Source organism: Spermophilus citellus (genome assembly GCF_964194105.1).
Source record: "Spermophilus citellus genome assembly, chromosome: 8".
NCBI classification, from domain to species: Eukaryota; Metazoa; Chordata; class Mammalia; order Rodentia; family Sciuridae; genus Spermophilus; species Spermophilus citellus.
In genome coordinates, this window is record NC_138189.1 from 103789332 (window position 1) to 103809204 (window position 19873).

Below are 19873 nucleotides of genomic sequence, written 5' to 3' on the forward strand. Positions count from 1 at the left end.
AAAAGGGAAGACCTCCCCTTCCACGGATTCCGCCTTTCAGGTCCCCTTCTTCCTCGGGAGGAAGTCTTTTCTTCTGTCTTTAATAAAGCCTTCCACTTTCCACTCTCCACTTGCCTCTGCGAGCTTCTCTGGTGTTTTACTTCAGCATTGGGGAAGCAAGGACTTGTTACTGGTCAACAGCGGTAACAGAATCATCTTAGGAAAGTATTAGCATAGATCAAACAAAGTGAGGTCAACAATTTGCTTTTCCTTTTATTATAAAAGTAAAATAAAAAATAGCATTTATAAATCCAACATTTTTCCTTTAAAGTATTTGATCTAAAAAAACATATTTACAATAGCAAAATGCAGAAAAAAGGGAAAATATCATTTTCGGCACTGATTATAACCATGTTTAAATATTGATAAGTTCTTCTTTTTTCCAAATCACTGAGATAACCACATTAGAAAAAGCAATGAGCCTTTTTTTTTTTTTTATTGCACACTAAGTGACTCTGATTTTAAAACACCTCTTTTCTTCATCCTTAATCTGAATGCACAACTGTGCCCTGGACGGCTAGAAAGAACACCAGGTGGGGACACCCTTTAATGACCATGGGAATGCAGCAGAGGGACAGCAGCAAAGACGACAAAAAAAGCAACTGTAATCCAGCAGCAGCCAGTAAAGCTCAATAAACTACCTCATCCCCAGGTCACATCAGTTCAGTGCAGTGAGGGGATTGCAAGATACTTATCTGCAAGTGAATCAACTAAAACTCATTGAAAAACCAGGAAAGGAAGCCACATTTAGAAGGCCTTGAATTAAATCCAGCATGATTCAGGCAGGCCGCTGTTCCTCTGAGCACCTCTGGATGCACTTTACCTTCCTTCTTTTGGACAATGCAGTGGAATTTTAGGACTTTGGTTTACACAGCATGGGAAACTGCCCGCAGGCTAAATTTTGCCTTCTATAGGTCCTTCCTGCCCATAATCGTGTGGCATTTTGTTGAGAGTTAGCAATGAGCTGCTGCTGGTCAGAGACTCTGTAAAGCTGAGTTTGCGGAAGGATGTCTCCACACCACTGTCACAGATGCTGTCGTTGTCTCGAAGCTCATCTAAAGAGAGAAAGCATGAATTCATTGGGGGCACAGCTAGGACAAAGACAAAGCCTTTGTTCTCATACACCTTACGTTCCAGCTGGGCACCAAGTTTGCCTTTGAAAGGCTATGGATGGACCTTGATGTACACAGCCTGCCCGCTGGTTCCACCAGCCACCACATACCCCTTCTGTGACTCCTGCTCATCAGTACTGTTCACGGTGATGTGAAGGGAGAGGGTACCAGTGACCTTAAACACTATGGAGATGTCAGATCCGGCCAATGTTTTCACATCTTTCTCTTGCAATCTAGCCTCTGTTTATCAGAATCTTTTTTGAATTCTCTTGACTCAAAATACACCTTTTTTTTTTCTTCTTAGAAATCAGGTATAATTTTCCAACCACTGCATTACCTATTTTATAGCTGGAGAAACTGCTGATCCTAGACAAAACTAATTGGTAATCGAAGTAGGAACTAAAAATGAGATCTCTCTCTGAGCCTCACATGTTATTTAACAGTGTACACTGCCTCAAAAACATTTCTGGTAGCATGAAAGGTGATTTTAATACAAATGCACCTATACTGGAAAATTAATGTGAATTCTCTTTGTTAAAAAGTGTCTTTAGGAATCTAATCAATGCAAATTATTTCCTATATTATGTAAATAGAGACGAGGCACAAGTCTAGAACACACTAATCATAATGCCATCTTCTTATGTAGATATGTGTTAGGATATTAAGACTTTAATGCTATTGTCTTGACAGTGATTTACTCAATCAATCAATCAATCATTTTTGGTATCTATTGAGTGCTGGGAAACATGCGGTATTTTAAAAATAACTACAAATTGAAGTCTTAATGTGTAAGTATTGACTTTTTTCTTTGAATATTTGTGTAGAAGGAATACCAGGTCATGATATGGAGATCTGGGGTGTTTTCCTGATGGACACATTATTTCTTTCAGCACTATGCAAATCCTACCTGTCTTAGTACCCAAGGAGGCCCTGCTGTCAAGGTGACATTGGAACTGAAAGTGAATGGCCAGAAGCCGCCTGGTTAGGGAGCTCTCCAGGGAAGGGGAAAAGAAGGTTCAAAAGAAGGTTGGGCTGCATCAGACTTTTGAGATCCAGCCTTGTGAGCTGAGGACACACTTGGGAGAGTCAAAAAGCCATCTTTGAAAGAGTGAAGGGGCAAAGCAGGGTCCTGGCCTGATCTCTAAAACCTGAACTAGTGCCAGGCTTACAGTATATGCCAGATAAGGATTTGCTGAGTGGATGAACTGGAGGGAGCGCAACTGGAGACCCATGATCTCAGTAACTGGTGGTCCAGAGATTGGGCCGAGGGAAGACACCAGGACACAAACACAGAGGAGGACGAGGAGCTACAGTAGGAAACCAGGCAAGAAATGAGGGTAGACTGGACTGGGGAGCTGATGGGTTGGATGTGAGGGGAGGAGGGCCATGAAGTACTCATGGGCAATTCTTAGACTTGGTCTTAATCCCCTGGAGGGGGGCAGTGCCTCTTACAGATGGAGCCAAATGGGGTGGTGTGGGTCTCGAGAGGACTGCCCAGAAGAGGCAGGCAGGTGCAGGACAGGCTCTGGAGGGCTATAACTTGAATAGGTGGGCATGGAGGAAGCTGCAAGGTGGACGTGCTGTGGAAAGGCCAGGAGTGGAGGCTGAAGTGGGAGGGAGTGGCTGACAGTGACGCTGAGAAAATGGGAAGGGTGATGACCAGATCTGGCAACCGTGACAACAGCAGAGCTGGTGGGGGGCTGGGGACAGAACTCACTGGGGTTCAGGCAAAGGACAGAAGGTGAAGAGAAGGAAAGAACAGCTTCAGAACATTCTTTTGAGAAGTGCTGCTGTGCAGAGGAACAGAGAACTGGGCTGCAGCTAAAGGGGATGTGGGATCAAGGGGGCCATTTTTTTTCTGTTTTGTTTTTAGAGATGAGGAAATTCTAGCCTGCTTGCTAGGTGATCCAGTAGGGTGGCGGGTTGAGGGGTGAGGAGGAACTGCTAAGGCAGGCGAGAGAGGCAAGGATTAGGGAAGCCAGGACCTGCAGGAGGCGGGAGGGGAGGGACCCTCAGCACTAAGCCCTTTTGGAAGGGGTCCTGTGAGCACGGGGCATGGTCTGGGGGCTGCAGACTTGACGATGCCAAGATGAGACACTTCTTGTGGCTTTTCTATTCCCAATGGTGTGTGAGGCCAGAGTACAGGACAAGTAAGGAGAGCGGAGGGGTCCTGGGGGGCTTAGAGACAGAAGGCATGAAATGGTTGTCCAGAGTGGAAGAATAAAATTATCGAGAAATACAGGACGCGTGGGCTGCGTGGAGGGTCCACTCCCTACGGGTCCGTGCTTTCCGGTGGGATGACAGATGGCAGGTCAACACGGGGAGATGCAGTCAGTGCCACGAGCCCGGGAGAGGGAGCTGAGGGCAGGGGATCACAAAGAGGAAGTACATGGAGAACTGCAGGGCGGGGGTGGGGGCGGGGGTTGGGGGGTAGACACCCATCTGTCATCTGGGTTCCAGTCCTCATTCTACAAACCTTAGACTTTACATTTTTCTCTCTCTGAATCTCCCTCTCTTTACACTTAAGAGAGTGAGAACAGGAACAGTACCCTCATGAAGAGTAGCGTCCAGAGGGGTAGAGAGTAAAACGGAGGACAGACCAGTCTTACCAGAGGATATATTCAGGAGATGATGGGGAGGGAGCTGGAATATGCCAAGAAGACACCAGCCTCAGGGAGCAGGGAGATCTCTCCACTGCTTTGTCTGTCTTTTATCTTTACCTATTTGCTGCCTTGTTGAGGAAGGCAAGAAAGGCAGTGAATGGGCCTGAGAGGTGGTCTTCACGGGGCTGGAGGCTTCCGAGCTGCAGAAGGCCGCCTGGATCACTTCGATTGCTTCGGTGTAGCCCATCTGTCTTAGGGCCTCTACCAGCTCTTTGATGGTCCCCCCAGAGACCTGTGAGGAAAACCAAGAGCATGTTCTTTTGTGTTTGAGTCGCCATGCAGGCTGTAGACACCAACACCCATCCCTTGTCCTCTTCCAAGCTGTCTTGTCTGCTCAGAGAGAGCAATGTGGGACTGGAAAGGGCAGAGGGAAAAGTGACTGAGAAAACACTCTGTCTTTGAGTCAGGTTTCCTGTTTCTGTTCAAAGATCACTCAGGAAATCACAGAGAAGCAGTTTATCGTGAAAACATACCACACACACACACACACACACACACACACACACACACAGTGTGTTGAGGCAATAAAACACTACCTAGAGTAAAGTACCCTTGTGTAAGCCAACACTGTAAAATACACAGAGAGACAATAGCTAACAATGCCACTTTCAAAAGAAAATAAATACATTCCATGTTCTTCTCCCTTTTATTTTTAGAAATGAAGCCACCACCTGGTAATGGCTCCACCAGGAATCACCCAGCACAACAACGATTCTGTGTCCTGACATGTGACCAGGGCATGTTCTTGGGGTCAGGAAGATGTGCGGTTTTGTGACAACCTCAACTCTCTAAGCAGCATTTCTGCAGGAAGTCTCCAGGTGTTTAAAAACAGGGAGCTTCTCAAAGCTTCTGAACACAAACTTCTCAGGAAAATGGGCTTCCATCCTGACCTGCGTGCCCACCTAAGCCCTTGGGACAGAACTGGTTTTCTTTGTCCAAGTTAAGGAGCAGGGAGGGGGCTTGTGCCTTGGCCAGGGATGGTAACAGGGCAGAGTTAAATAAAAATGGTTAAATATATAAGGAGATGTGGTACCTCATAGTTGTCCATGAGAGTTTTTGAAGGAGCAGGACTCAGCCGGAAAGCATTATTAAGTATCCCCAGACCTAACTTCTGTGCCAGAGTAGCCCAGTTTTTGTCTGGATCAGGGATTTCTAGCAACTTGTAGAGCTGCAGTTTTGCATCTTCGGTCAGCTGTTTCATGTCTCCTGAAGGAAATGAAGAAACACCGTTGTCCTAACCTACAGGGACGCTCTGGAGGGACAGATTCCTGCCACCTGGTTTGCCCTTACTCCTAGTGGAAGCAACCAAGCTACTCAACTTGAAGGCCCAGCTGAGCCAAAGCAGGATATATTTATAGTAGATTAGGTCCAGATAGTCCCTTTTCAAACCTCTAGGGCCTTTTGATTCTAAAATGAAAACTGTGCCTTTCTCAGACACCCTGGATAGTGCTGCGTCTCCCCCTCCCCCTTTGAAAGGCAGTGTGGAGCCAGTACTGGTGAAGAGAAGCTGGTTCCACCACAACCTACCGTGTGCCAGCAAATCCTCAGATGTAAACTCTGGCTCATACGGCTTCCCATTTAAGATGTCAAATACCTGTTAGGAAAACACAGGAACACATTACACAGAAATGTCTTAAGTTAAAAAAATCCATAGCTATGCCAGTCTTTCCAGGGCTGTTTGTCACTGGTGAACCTGGTGAAGATGACCCAGGGTCACTGAAGGAGGTGAGCTTTCTGTGTTCTGGGGCAAAGCCTTCTGGAGCAGATGAGGTACCACCATGCAGGGGGCTGAGGGGAATGGGACGACTGTGGAATCTCCAGGTCACTCATCCCTACACGAACTGAACTGGGCCATCAGGAAGCACATAAGCATCTCTCTCTCTCTCTTTTTTTTTTTAAGATGTGGAGTGCTTGCCCCTAGAAAAGTCCCCTGTGGTGTCAGAAGTATGTATGACGACAGCTCCTCCCTCTGGCTCTTTTCTCTGGGTCACAAAGACCTAGTATCTGCTCTTCCCCTTTAGATCTCAGTTCAGTGGCATTTTGAGAAAGCTCTGAATCTACTTATCTGTTCATATTTATGGAAATCCTCTGAAGAATTCCCCGTTTATTTTTATGTTCCAAAATCACTCACCTAAGTTCTAAGCAAATGATAGTACTGATCCTGGCTTCAGAAATCCAGACGGTAATAATTCTGGCACGTGCTTGAAATGCAGAACTCTCATGTGAAGTTTGTGCTCCCTCGTTTCTAACCTTGCTCACATCTCGACTCTGATCTGATTAGACATACACTTTTACATTCTGAGCCCATCTGACCTAGATCTTTCATGGATAGGCTTTTCAAGATAAATATAAAGTTGGCTCTTGACAGGCAGACTTTCTTAACAATGAAAGCATGTTCTTTAGGGAATAAAGCACCCGAAGGCCATCTGTTCTTACCTTCCTGAACCTCTGGCTTCCTCAGCAGCCATCAGATGGGCGGAGCAGCACTCACCTGCCAGTTGGCGGCCATGTCTAGGGGTGTGGTTCCAGGCACAACCCCTTCATCCTCTCCTGCCTTTCCCCAAGAGTCATCCAGGTCATAAAGAGGCTCAAAGTTCTCCACCAGGGGATCTGCTCCTGTGAAGTTGGGTGGCACTGTGTTAGGTAAACCCAGATCTCAACCACCAACAGCCTACAGGGGTTGCATTTCAAAAGCAAAGCTGGAGGTAATTACCTGGATAATTTCTAATGCATGAGACATGTTTCTACTGAAATATCCAAAGAACATCTTTTTAAATTCTAATTTACTTCGACTATAAAGGTGTCCTAGTACCCAAGGACATTATTGAAAACAAGACTCCAAATACTCTTTTACATTCAACTCTACAGGATATTTTTCAATTGAATGATGTATCTTAATCTGAGGACCAATGGACAGTTGTTAATAGAGACAAGGGTGCACTCTGAGGATCAGTGTCCTAAATGTTTAAAATTATGACTGCCCATGAGCATCTTTCACCTTCTTCTCTCCCTCACTCAAAAGAGCAAAGACGCTTGATGTCTAGTGACAGCCTGGTCAGTTTTATTCTTGGGTACAACACTGCCAGGGCCCTGATCCTTAAATAGAAAAACATCAAAAGAATCTTCTGCTAGGATGTGTAGTTACTAAAAAATTTAGGGCCAATGAATCTTGGGAAATCTAGTCTATTCTTGTACTTCTAGCACAAAACACTGAAAGTAACTCAAAGATTAGGGTGAAATCACTTATCAAAGGTTTTGAGACTATTCCTATTAGAGAGTGATTAGCCTGATGTCTAATGAACTACTTAGCACACCCTTTTGGGACAAAGAACTTGTTTTTATTTTTCTGGCAGAACATTTGTTTTGGGCCAACTTCAAAAATGGAGGACTATTTAATGAAAGCCAAAGAAGGATTGCCAAACTATGTCTTGCTTTCACTCCACCAAGCCTGGCCTAAACATACAAACGTGGAGAAACCAAGACCAACAATTTCCAGGACTAACAACTGGAGAGGTCGAGTTATGGCTGTTCTTCATTAAGTGCTCTTCTTCATGCCTCTGAGTTTGGAACTAGGCTTTTCATCTGAGAAACTGCTGTCTAGCCTGAAGGCATTTCTTCCATAAAACTGGTGACTTTCAAAACAATTTACCACCTCTGAGACCAGGGCCTCTCAGCAAAGAACACATTCAATTTAAAGGCTGCTGCGAATGTGGGGTATGAGTTTTACTTTGCAGAAAAATACGGTGCCCTCAAAGAAAAGTTCTTATATCTTCAAAACAGCACCATAGCCTGCTCTGTTTTCTTGAATTTCTGAAGCATTTACCTTCTAAAAATTTTAAAATAACTTCTAAATTAAATCAGATATGTCAGGGCAAGCTTGAGATACCCATTTCATTAAACATTTTTTAAGGTTCTAAATATGCAAGGTACTGGAAATTTGAAGATGAGTAGAAATAATTTTCTATACTTTGCAGGATTAGAGAATTAAATGGAATAACATCTGCAAACTCACAAGCTAGGAAGATGGGAAAAACATGGTGAGAGGATAAAGTCTGGAGTTTGGTCTGTGGAGGTGTGACACACCAGAATAGGGTCTAGTGGCCTCTCAAGTCTGATTCCTTGGTTCTAAGGTACTGAATGAACAATGCTTATCTCAAAGGGTTATTGTAGATTTAGTGAGACTAATGAGACAGTGCATGTAAAATACCAGCACAGTGCCTGATACACAGTAAGGCCAATATGTGATAGCAGTTTTCAGTGTTTTATGTGTAACAATAGTCAATAGGTAGCCCATTGGCTTTTGCCTATTCTTTCAACTTCTAAGAAACCTTTCTTGTAAAATGAAGTTTTTAAATTATTTCTTCCTTTCTTGTGAAGGAAGTCTTTAAATACTTTTCTTCTAGAGACTTCTGATGTAATCAGAGACTGACACAGCTCAGAATTCTCTAAGGAAGTAAACTCTACTTTAAGAAGATCCCTTGCTTTGGGAATCAACCTAAATAATCCAAATCCAATACATACAGATAAGTCAGAGAGTAAAAACTAACATGACGATGAGAGTAAAACCCTGATCTGGTCCAAATAGTGCCTTAATAATAGTTGAAAATGTGATTGGTCAATAAATGAGCCAAGGACTGAACAGACTCTTCTCAGAAGAGAATATACAATCAATCAACAAATATATGAAAAAATGCTCATCATCTCTGGCAATCAGAGAAATGCAAATCAAAACTACTCTATCATCTCACTCCAGTCAGAATGGCAGCTATTATGAAGACAAACAACAATAAGTGTTGATGAGGATGTGGGGAAAAAGGTACACTCATACATTGCTGGTGGGACTGCAAATTGATGCAGCCAATTTGGAAAATAGTATGGAGATTCCTTGGAAATCTGGGAATGGAACCACCATTTGACCCAGCTATTCCTCTTCTCGGACTATACCCAAAGGACCTAAAAACAGCATACTACAGGGACACAGCCACATTAATGTTTATAGCAGCACAATTCACAATATCTAAACTGTGGAGCCAATCTAGATGTCCTTCAGTGGATGAATGGATAAAAAAAATGTGGCATTTATACACAATGGAATATTACTCAGCACTTTAGAAAATAACAAAATCATGGCATTTGCAGGTAAATGGATGGCGTTAGAGAAGATCATGCTAGTGAAGTAAGCCAATCCCCAAAAAACAAATGCCAAATGTTTTCTCTGATATAAGGGGGATGACTCAAAGTGGGGTAGGGAGGGAGAGTATGGGAAGAAGATTATTTCTAGATAGGGAAGAGGGGTGGGAGGGAAAGGGAAGGGGAAGGGGATTAGCAAGGATGGTGGAATGTGATGGTCATCATTATACAAAATACATGTATGAAGATTTGAATTTGGTGTCAACATACCTTATATACAGAGATATGAAAAATTGGGGTTTATATGTATATTAAGAACTATAATGCAAAAAAGAGTACATGTATAGTGGCATAATTTGGTGTGAACATACTTTAAATAGTTACAAAAAATTGTGCTGATTATGTGTAATAATGAGTGTAATGCATTCCACTACTGTCATGTATTTAAAAAATAAATAAATTAAAAAATATCATCTCACTTTTTCATCCAGTTTAAAAAAAAACAAAGAAAATGTGATTGTTCATATAATATTTATACCCACACTTTCAGCAGCATGTCTGAGGCCAAAAGGCAGCAACAGTGCTGCTCTGAAGTCAGGTTTGCATTTCAGATAACCGTCCATCAGTGATGGCAGGGCCACCTACCTGCTGCTTTTAGAAGAGCTGCCAGCTTGGTGGACCCTCTCCCGGCTGCGATGTGTAGGGGTGTAGTTCCATCATAGGTGGTACTGTCTACGTGGGCATCTCCCTAAGGCCAAGCCCACACAGAGAAGAGTTAGTGAAAGGTGCTCTTGGCCTTTTGCCCCCACCTGCCCCTGTATATGACCCCTCAGGTCACATTACTAGCCCCGTTGCTACTTGGACTGGCTCTGCCACTGAAGAAATTCCTAATTAGAGATGAGGGGCAAAAGGTGGGGGGAATGCCTGAAGGTGCTACTCTGAAGTCTTCCAAAAATGTTAAATAAGTAGAGCTAGGTGTGAGGAGGAAGGCTGTTACTGACATCATTCTTTGCAAAGATTTCTCCCCTGGAAATTCAATGCAAAGACAAGTGTGTCTTTCACCTCCAGGAGCAGGCAGCCCGCCAAGGAGATGTTGTCATGCTCCACAGCCAGGTGCAGTGCTGTTCGCCCGGACTTCTGCTCCTGAGCATTGACGTCTGCTCCGGCGGCCACCAGCAGCAGCAGACACGGCAGGCTGTTGCTCATCACAGCTATGTGAATGGCATTCAGACCTAGGGCCCAAGCACAGGGACAGACACAGGGTGGGGATGCTGCTCACTGACAGCCCTCAGTGAAGCTGAAGGGATGGCAAAACTGGATCCCAGGGAGGGAAGCCAGTCAGGTTTCAGCACTAACAGTGTTGAAAGAGTCTCAGCTCAGGGTTTTCTGTAAAGGCTCTTTAAGTCTATTGTTTTGTCTTAAAAACCCACAGTCTCCTATTATGCTCTCAAGAGACAATGAATAAATAAACATTCTCCAAATAAGTGATGCTTTATGTACTTCAAGACGAATGTTTGCTCAAGCCTCTGCTTTTTCCTCCTACTGACTAACCATTCCAAATTGTCTTTAAAGACATTAGTTATAGTGAGCACAAAATTCCACCAAGATAGGACCAACTCCAGGTGACTAAGGAAAAGCACTGTGAGTGAAACTCAAGTAACACACATGAGTGAGCATCTAGAAGGTGAACAGGAGAAGGTTGTACCAGCAATGGTGACTCTTACCTTCCCCGTTGGGATGGTCGATAAGTAGTGCTGCCTTTTTGTGCTTGAGTAAGACACTGAGAACTTTATCATGTCCTTCTTTGGCAGCTAGGTGCAAAACAGAGTTACCCAAGCGGTCCAGAAGGCTCAGGTCAGCCCCGGCACTCAGCAAGTCCTCTACCACATCTTCTTGCTTAGTGATCACTGCCAAGTGCAAGGGCGTCTAAGTAGAGAAAGGGAAGGAGATTCACTGTCAGTGGTGAGCATCTACAGCCCACGGGTTGGGAGCTGTCATAGCATAGCAGTACAGGACATCAGACTGCAGGGCCATTTCCCATTCCTAGATTATCTCCTGACCTTGGCAAAGGAGCTCCCTGTTCCATACCATCTTCTAAAAAAGCAAGTTTACTAAATAACATTTAACCATTCCATAATTGAGATTATTAGGATGATTTCACATTTATCACTTTCAACAGCTTTCTTGTTTCGTTTTTTTGCCATTATACGTGTACTTTGTTGTTGTTGTTGTTTTTTTGCATTACAATTCTTTCTTTTTTAAAATATTTATTTTTTTTTAGTTGTAGTTGGACACAATACTTCTATTTGTTTCCATGCGGTACTGAGGATCGAACCCAGGGCCTCGTGTTTGCTAGGCAAGCGCGCTACCACTGAGCCACAATGCCAGCCCGAATTACAATTCTTAACACACATATATACCACAGTTTTTCATATTTCTATGTTGACACTGAATTCAAGTCTTCATACATGTACTTTGTATAATGATGACCATCACAATCCACCATCCTTGCTAATCCCCTGCGTCTTCCCTTTCCCTCTATCCCTCTTCCCTATCTAGATTTCTTGTTTCTTTTGCTTTTAGAGAGAGAGAGAGAGAGAGAGAGAGAATATTTTTTAATATTTATTTTTCAGTTTTCAGTGGACACAACATCTTTATTTTATTCTATGTGGTGCTGAGGATTGAACCCAGCGCCCGCGCATGCCAGGCGAGTGCATTACCGCTTGAGTCACATCCCCAGCCCTAGATTTCTTGTTTCTTAACATAGCCCATTTGTCATTTCTTTAGCTCATATCATAGTAAATACGGTCCTTTTGAGTTTCTAGTAACAATCTAACTTCAGTTGATAATCCCATTTGTTAGCAAATTGAGACTATGATTTTACTGAAGGAATGTAAATAGACTTCTCAATAAAAAAAAAAAAAAAAAGATTGGGGCTGGGGATGTGGCTCAAGTGGTAGCACGCTCGCCTGGCATGTGTGCGACCCGGGTTCGATCCTCAGCACCACATACAAAGATGTTGTGTCCGCCGAGAACTAAAAAAAAAAAAAAATATTAAAATTCTCTCTCTCTCTCCCTCTCTCTCTCTCTCACTCTCTCTTAAAAAAAAAAAAAGATTAAAAAGGGGCCATCATTATATACTGATACAGAAAATAAATGCATTAAGTTAAAAAATATTGTTGCATAGACTGGGTTCCTAAGACCAATCATTGTAACTCCCGTACTTCCAATTCATAGTTGGTGATGCAGGTTCCTAAGTGGCATAATGAAGACAATACAACTATGTCACTAAAAGTGCTCAGATGAACAGAAAAGCTGAGTTGCTGGAACCTAAGAGATAAAACAGTTCATTAGACTACCCTGCCCACGAAGTAGTGGGTGAATGCAAATGAGATGTTTCAAAAGCCGTGTTTTCAAAACACAGCAACGAACCCAACCTTGAAAGCATCTTTCAAAACAAACAAACAAACAAACAAACAAACAAACAAAAAAACCCGGAATCACTGACAGAGAAAAGGGTATATTTTTAAGAATAAAAATCAGTTTATTTCACAGGAGCCTAACTAGAAAAGCCAGCCTGCCTATCGGCGAAACTCCCTTACAGCAAGCAGTCGCTGGCCACGGCCGCAGTGGAAGGGGAGCCACCAACATCCTAGACAGTGTGGGCGGCCACGCCACAGGGAGCTGCCACATGAAGATGGCTAGGCTGTGTACATGGCAGTTACAACAATTCTGGAACCCAGCAGAAATGAGACCGGAGTGTGTGTGTTGCTAACTTATCATTCTCGCTCGATTCTTTCACATACTAGAATTATAAATCCTGGCTTGAAATGGAATGATCTTCTCAAAACTTGTGGTGTTGTTACCAAGAGCCTTCCACTCAAAAATGAATCAGTCAACAACGGCTGCGCTTACTAGACTGCCAAGGGAAGTGGGAAAAAGAAAGAATGACATTGTAAAAAAGACCTCAAGTTGTAAGGGGTGTGTGTGTATGTGTGTGCGCGTATAATTACAGGTACTTATACATATAATTCAGAAATTGAGATTTATCCCTAGTTTTACTATAGTTTTTTTATGCCATACAAATTTTCTTATCATGAAAAAAAAATTTTTTTTTTTAAAAAGTTTTTCCTTCAGTGCCACCAAATGTTTTCTGTGACATTTTAGGTTTCTGGATCTTAAAACCCAGGGCTGTATCTTAAACAATTATAAGTGTGGGACTCTGGGACCACACATACCATGTCTTGTGGTACCACGTGTGTCTTCAGCAGATGTCACACGGAGGACCAAGTACATGCTCAAATGTCGCAGCAACCCACAAATCTACAAGAGGACGTGGGTGAAGAGGCACACTATGGGATTCTGTTCAGGAGCAATAACAATGAACCATATGCAGAACTTCATGGATAAATTCAATAAATAGCCAAGGTAGAAACAGTGACACAGAGTAAAATGTCACACATTTAAAAAATGCACGTATGAATAACTATATGTATTTTACAAATAAAAGCTATATGTGTTATATATAAAATGTTATATATACACATATAATTATGTTTAATATAATTATATATTATACAGTAGCGTGTATATTAACATTACACCCACAATTTTATTTCTTTATTTTTTTTGAAGCCAGGATCTTGTGTTATTACCCAGGCTGCAATGAACTCTTGGGCTGAAGGGCTTCTCCTGCCTTAGTCTCCCAAATAGCTGGGACTACCTACATGTCACTACTCCTGGCAATACCATATGCACAAATAAGTGCATGTAAGACTGCAGAAATCTCATTAGGACCTGTGGATTATATCAGCATTATTTGTTGGTTTTTATATTGTGCTGTATTTATGCAGCACGTAACCAGTGGAAGAAACTGGATGAGGGAATCTCCTATTAGCAGCCATTAAATACACTACCATCTCTCACTATGTTATAACTTCCTATGAATCTATAATCACATCAAATTAAAAATCAAGAAAAAGGTTAATGCATGTGGCAGATGCATGTATAATATAATGTGGGTGGTTGTATGTGAGAGTACTACAGTATGTATTTCAACTGCACATACACATATAGCCAGCTCTTGGGAAAGTACTATACCTACAAACGCAACAGTTAGCTTTGGAAGTAGGGCTAGAGGACTTGTGCATTGCCATGGAGGGCAACTTGGACTTCCCAATGTTTATCCTTTTGCAGTATTTTAAAAAACAATAACTGTATGTTATATTTATTAAAATTAAAAATATAAAAGAAAAATGCATGCATGGAAAACACTAATGTTTTATGGAACATATACAATAAAACAATTCATGTCAAATAATGGAGTGGTTGTTGTTGGGGAAGGTAAATATAATTTAAAGAGAATATTCTCAGAAAAATCCTAACTCAATGCTCTTGGTCTATTTTGAACATCTCTCTACAGGGTGGGTGGGAGAGGAATTTGATCATGACAGATGGTCACAGAAATGTACTTTCAAGATTAGTGAAAGGTATCTGGGGAAAATGTTTAAGATGAATACCAAATAATCCATATAACTTAGATAACTGTATATATTTTTTTTATCAAAAATAGTTATCAGAAAACTTGACAACAGATAAACGAGAGTTCACTTCTTAGCATTTTCTTGTTCTCAAATTCAAGGTTGTCACCAAAAGGCATACCAAGAAATCCAGATTGTCTGCCCATTAACCAGAACAGTGGGGAGCTGGGGAAAATGGAGCTGTATTCTCCTGAGGGTTTCTGAATTAAAAGGGGCAGAAGTGTTCTTGGCCGTATAATGAACTGAAGTCTCTAATGGATTGAAGAGTCTCAATATATGTAACCAAATGATACAGAAAGGAGTTTAGCACATAATAAATCTCAGCTACTAATCCTGTTGTGCTGTGTCCTTTGCAGATCCTATTTATAAACAGAAAAACAAGCAGCACTTCCTTGAATCTGACCTACAGACAGTGGAGGCAAGTAATCTTTGAAAGGAGGACTGAGAAACTACGCCATCCTGCTCTTGGTTTGATTCATTCACTTGTGACGTTTAAAGAAACAATCAAGACTCTGAGAGAATAAATCTTTGTGGGACAAAGGACTTTCCAAATACCAACAGCCCCCAAAATGATATGAAAGTCTGAAGAAGATATTCCTTTAAATATAAATTTAAAATCAGACTTCATCCTAGTTATTTTATACAGTGAGTTAGTGAAGAGTCCCTACTGTTATTTTCCTCTTGATATGAAGCACAACAGCTAGAGAACAAAATTAGTGTCCAATATTGAGTGAAATACCTACTTCTAGATAGAAATTTACTGAGAACTACAAATCAATATTTCAGTACTTTTTTTTTTGTGGAGAGGTAACCAGATTGAATATAGGGGCACTCAACCACTGAGCCACATCCCCAGCCCAATTTCGTATTTTATTTAGAGACAGGGTCTCACTGAGTTGCTTGGTACCTCGCCATTGCTGAGGCTGGCTCTGAACTTATGATCCTCCTGCCTCAGTCCCAAGCTGCTGGGATTACAGGCATGTGCCACAGCACCTGGCTAATATTTTTGTACTTTTAAAGCACATTTTAAAATATGAAAATAAAAAGGAAATAAATTAACTGCTCTGCACTCAAAACAAATAAATCCCAGGGACCTGGAGCCCTTACTAGTAAATAATTATACACGATTGCTGGGCATATTTTGGAAAGACAGCTCTGTAGGAAAAGGGCCCAGGGGAGGGGAGAGGAAGAATCCCTCAATGGTGGAATGGCATCTTGGACTTGGACTCTGGGCTCCCAACACCCTGCACCCAGGCTTTGGATATGTCCAAGCACTTTCCACTGGCCATCCCTGCCTCACCCTGAAATCTGCATGTACCCATCAGGCTCTCACTGAGTCTCCAGTTACCCTCGTTTTCTAATGTAGAGCCCCTTGGGTAGCTTTGCAGGTAGGGCCCGGCTAATTTCTGTTTAAAACTCAGTAGGGCAAAAACTCTGGTGTACCCAATTTTTCCACTTTGATCTGTTTTTCAGTTTTTGAAAAACACCTTTTCCTCCTCACGTAACCCCTTCACCTCTCTGTGTTCAGATTTCGGTACTCTTGATTTGATATACATTTAATCTGGCTGTTGTCAAAGTGCATTTCGGTAGACCTCAGAATTCTCATATAGTATTGGCTTTTCAGAAAAACCCAATTTTTTTTTCAACTTTATTTTTCTTGACAGATGTGACATTTTTTACTCTAGGTTCTCTGTCTAAAATGTAACTCTTTGATTTTTAAAGTTTAAAGTGTGCCTTTCCCCAGCGGGATGCTGACTTTCAGTATAGGGTGATTGCTATCATCACCATAGATAAAAAAGATTCTAATCCAAAAAATAACATTCCCAACTCACAGGCTTTTAGAATTACCAACAAAGTTTTGTTATGTTTTTGATGGAAACATTACCAAAATAATATATACACATATATAAAAAAACAAAACAAAACAGTTTTTCTTCAGTTTTCCTCCTTGAGATTTCTGCTTACCTGGTACAGATCATTTCTCATGTTGATAATGTCATCAGAAATCAAACCAGATGTAACTTCTAGCAGATCTCTCACAAGCTGAGCATGAAGGTGGATGATGGCTAAGTGTAAGACACTGGAATGGAAATACAGAATTAACTAAGGTGTTAATGAACAAAAAGAGTCTCAAGAAATGATTCTACTTGAAAATAGAACCTGACTCTCATACTTAGTTTTATTTGGTCCTAAAATGTTTTAAATTTATAAAATGTCTTGATTGGAGGTAGAATATTCTCTCCAGAGGATCTGCCCCTCCTAACCCCTCATCTAGGACTGCTATTGGTCTCTGCCTGGCCTCCGGAGTGTTTGTATATGACCCCTTGAAGTGCAGAGGCACCCCGGCTTCAGGGTGGAGGAATCTAAGCTCAAATCCTAGCTTTACGTCACCACAGCTTTGGGCTTCTTCTCTGCTACCTCTTCTCTGATGTTCTCAGACAAGGAAATTTTCAGAAAACTTTAGTTACTTAGCCCTTCCACCTGCTTCAAGGTATAGTGTTGTGCCTTTTTAAAGATCTTCCTATATCCCAAGAGAATGGAGGCAGACTTAACTACTGGGAGAAAAATCTGAATTCCCTGCTAGGTTAGGCAACTGCAGTTTTCTGTATGCTATACTCCTTCTCTGGCTTGTGGTCTTTTTTTGAGGCAGGTTCAATGTCCAGTCAGCTAGAAGGCCCTCGCACACGCTTTAGGCAGGAACACAATAAAGGAATGTTGGGGGCTGATGATAAAGAGTTTGAAAATACTGGTGGGTGTCAAGCATCATCCTGGGATAATTCTTTTAAGTTGTTAGGACACTAATTATTAAAATTAATTTGAAACAACTCATAATGACAAATGTGGCTTCTATTTGTTGAGAGATTCTGCTTACCAGACTATGATAAGCATTTGATGTACACTGTAATCACAGCAACAATTCAAGGTAATCTAATCTTTGTGTCTTGGATAAAATAGACTTAAAGGTGTACCATAACTCAGCCAAGGTCAACAGAGACAGTAAGCTGCTGTGAAGCTCGCAATCAAGCCCAGGCCTGTCTTCAGCCATCCTACATAAGTGATAGATGTACCCTGCTCTACAGAGTTGGAGATGAACACCTAAGAGGACTACTCCATGCATGGACAGACTAAGATGCAGAGGACAGAGGCAGTACATCTGGGCTTGGAGAAGCAGGCTAGATTTTTTCAATTCAAAGATATAGGTGCCATTTTACCTAGGCCTCTGTCTTAGTAATAACATGTATAATTTATTTGGGATTAACTTTGGCACAGGAGGTTCAAAAACTCTTAAACTGTGATTTTAGCACTTGACAGATATTTTTCAATGAATGTTTTCAGGGTTTCACTATTTCACGGGGTGCTGGAAGAAGATTTCCGAAAAGGACGCACAGTCTGATGTGGACCTGATGCACATGTATCAAGAAAAAAATTTCACTTCAAAAACTGCCTAAAAATTTCCATGTGCAGCTCAGCATTTCACAGCAGAAGTACATTCCTCCTCCCCCTCAAATCCTCACACCCTCATGGGAATTTCCCCAAAAGCAAGGGGCTTTATAATTTTTTCTTTATTTTAATTTCTATGATGACTAATGGCCCCAGGATTCAGATTTAGCCAAATAAGACAAACTCAATGAAAATAAGAGGCTGAGCTATGATGGCCCAAAGCTGCCCCTGTCTATGCTTCTAAGAGGACTCCTATTTGGTTTTGGTTCCACTTCTCTGGCCTCTCAGAGAGCCTGATTGTGTGAGTCAGTGGGTTCCAGATAAGTATTAATTTCCTGCTTAGGCCAGGGAAGCCTACCTCCCCAGCCCCTTCAGGTACGTCCAGGGTCTTTATGTGTGCTTCCCCCAAAACACCCACTGGAATGATGTGCCCTGCAGACCTTCCATAGTCCTCCCTTCAAGTATCAGCATTCCCTTTCTAACTTGCCTGTGCTCATCTTCCTTACACTCATCAATTCAGTAGGTCCCCAAAATGCCACTTGAAACGTGGCTGTCCTGTCTTGGCTAACTGTTTTCTCTTGTGGTTATATGCCATTGAATGCTAATTAGATTATTTAACCCTGAGAAAACTTTCTACTGTTCATGTCCTTACACAAAGAGACTTGTACCAGTTCCTCTTGTACTGTATAACAAGGCCAGTGGTTATACCACATCCTTGGTTATGCTGCAAGGAATGAGAACAAAGGTCTCTGCTTGAAACCCTGAGGTTGGCACTTTCCTAAAGCATTTGGTTGAGTTTTTAAAACAGAGACTTAAAACACGACACACAAGAGATCTTCCACAGAAAAGCATTTCTCAGTGTTGAAGCTATTTTTAGAAAGTTTTAGATAAAGCACTTGACTTGAATCTGAAGGCTGGTGTCTCTTGTTATTTCTGTAGGCTTTTGAGATCATTTTAGAAGTCTCAATGAAAGGACCAAGAGGACCTTTTTAGAAGGAAGCCAGGTGGCTTTGCAAATAGAATTTCAGTAATAGCAGGAATGGAAGGCATGGTGTTTGGAATGTCAGACTCCCACACAGCATGGGTTGGAGCAGTCACAAGAGGGTGAACCACTCACATTACTGGTGACTACAAATAGAGGCAGAGAAGGACCAGTAACCGGCAAAGAATGACAACCGTCTCTGAATCACTTTACTGTTGCTGCTGTCTTTTATTGGGCTTTTCCTGAATACACTATCCTTTCAAATATACAGTTGGGATAAGAATGCTTCAGGAATTTGGAATCTAACTATTCTCCCAATATTATTTCAATAAATAAGACAAGGTTTTCAAAAAAGTGCCATCACCAACACAGATTAGTCCCAGGCCCCCACCCAGTGAAACCTACTCTTAGATGAGCCCTTCAGCCACTCCAGAGTCTAACAGGTGACTTCAGCAGAACAGGAAAAGAAAATCATGCTACTCAACCTCATGACACATTCTTTTTTTTTTTGACAGGATGTTCCTGTTACAGGACCCAATAACTTTGAGCAAGTTTTTGTATCTCTAGCCTCTCTGCCCTAACCTAAAGCAACCCTTGTCCTATAGAAGCCCTGACTTACCTGTCCCCATTCTCATCCTGCACTGCAGTGAGGTGCCGCTGGACAGCCAGCAGCATCTTCACATCTCCCGTCACCGCGTAGTCGAAAAGGGCATTGGCATGCCGCTTGGCAAGCTGCATAGCCTTCTCCAGAAAGAGGTTATCTGCAAGACAATGACCACAGCACAGCTGAGTTTCCTACACTTGTTCCACGTGCAGGGCAGGCTCGAGGCCAGAACCATGAGCACTGGTGTTCTGACACCGACACACATTTTAATAAAAAATGCTCCTTTCAGCGCTTCTGGGTTGTGTTCACTAGAGAAAGCACAATTAGATACTGACTGACTCACTGAAATATACAGAGATTGA

General features: G+C 42.0%; 1 protein-coding gene across 3 annotated transcripts in view; it reads right to left on the bottom strand.

Annotated features, from left to right (window-relative positions):
• Positions 1 to 229: 229 nt before the first annotated feature.
• NFKB1 (nuclear factor kappa B subunit 1) overlaps positions 230 to 19873 on the bottom strand; it is a 117538-nt gene continuing 97894 nt past the window's right edge. For all 3 annotated transcript variants that reach the window (XM_081303800.1, XM_081303799.1, XM_081303801.1), the window contains 10 exons: positions 19527 to 19668; positions 16450 to 16564; positions 10669 to 10870; positions 10007 to 10176; positions 9590 to 9692; positions 6306 to 6430; positions 5342 to 5408; positions 4848 to 5020; positions 3872 to 4046; positions 230 to 1094 (listed from right to left, as the gene is read on the bottom strand). In XM_081303800.1, coding sequence (XP_081159926.1) covers positions 934 to 1094; positions 3872 to 4046; positions 4848 to 5020; positions 5342 to 5408; positions 6306 to 6430; positions 9590 to 9692; positions 10007 to 10176; positions 10669 to 10870; positions 16450 to 16564; positions 19527 to 19668 — 1433 coding nt within the window. In that variant the 3' untranslated portion in view covers positions 230 to 933. The remainder of the gene's footprint in view (positions 1095 to 3871; positions 4047 to 4847; positions 5021 to 5341; positions 5409 to 6305; positions 6431 to 9589; positions 9693 to 10006; positions 10177 to 10668; positions 10871 to 16449; positions 16565 to 19526; positions 19669 to 19873) is intronic.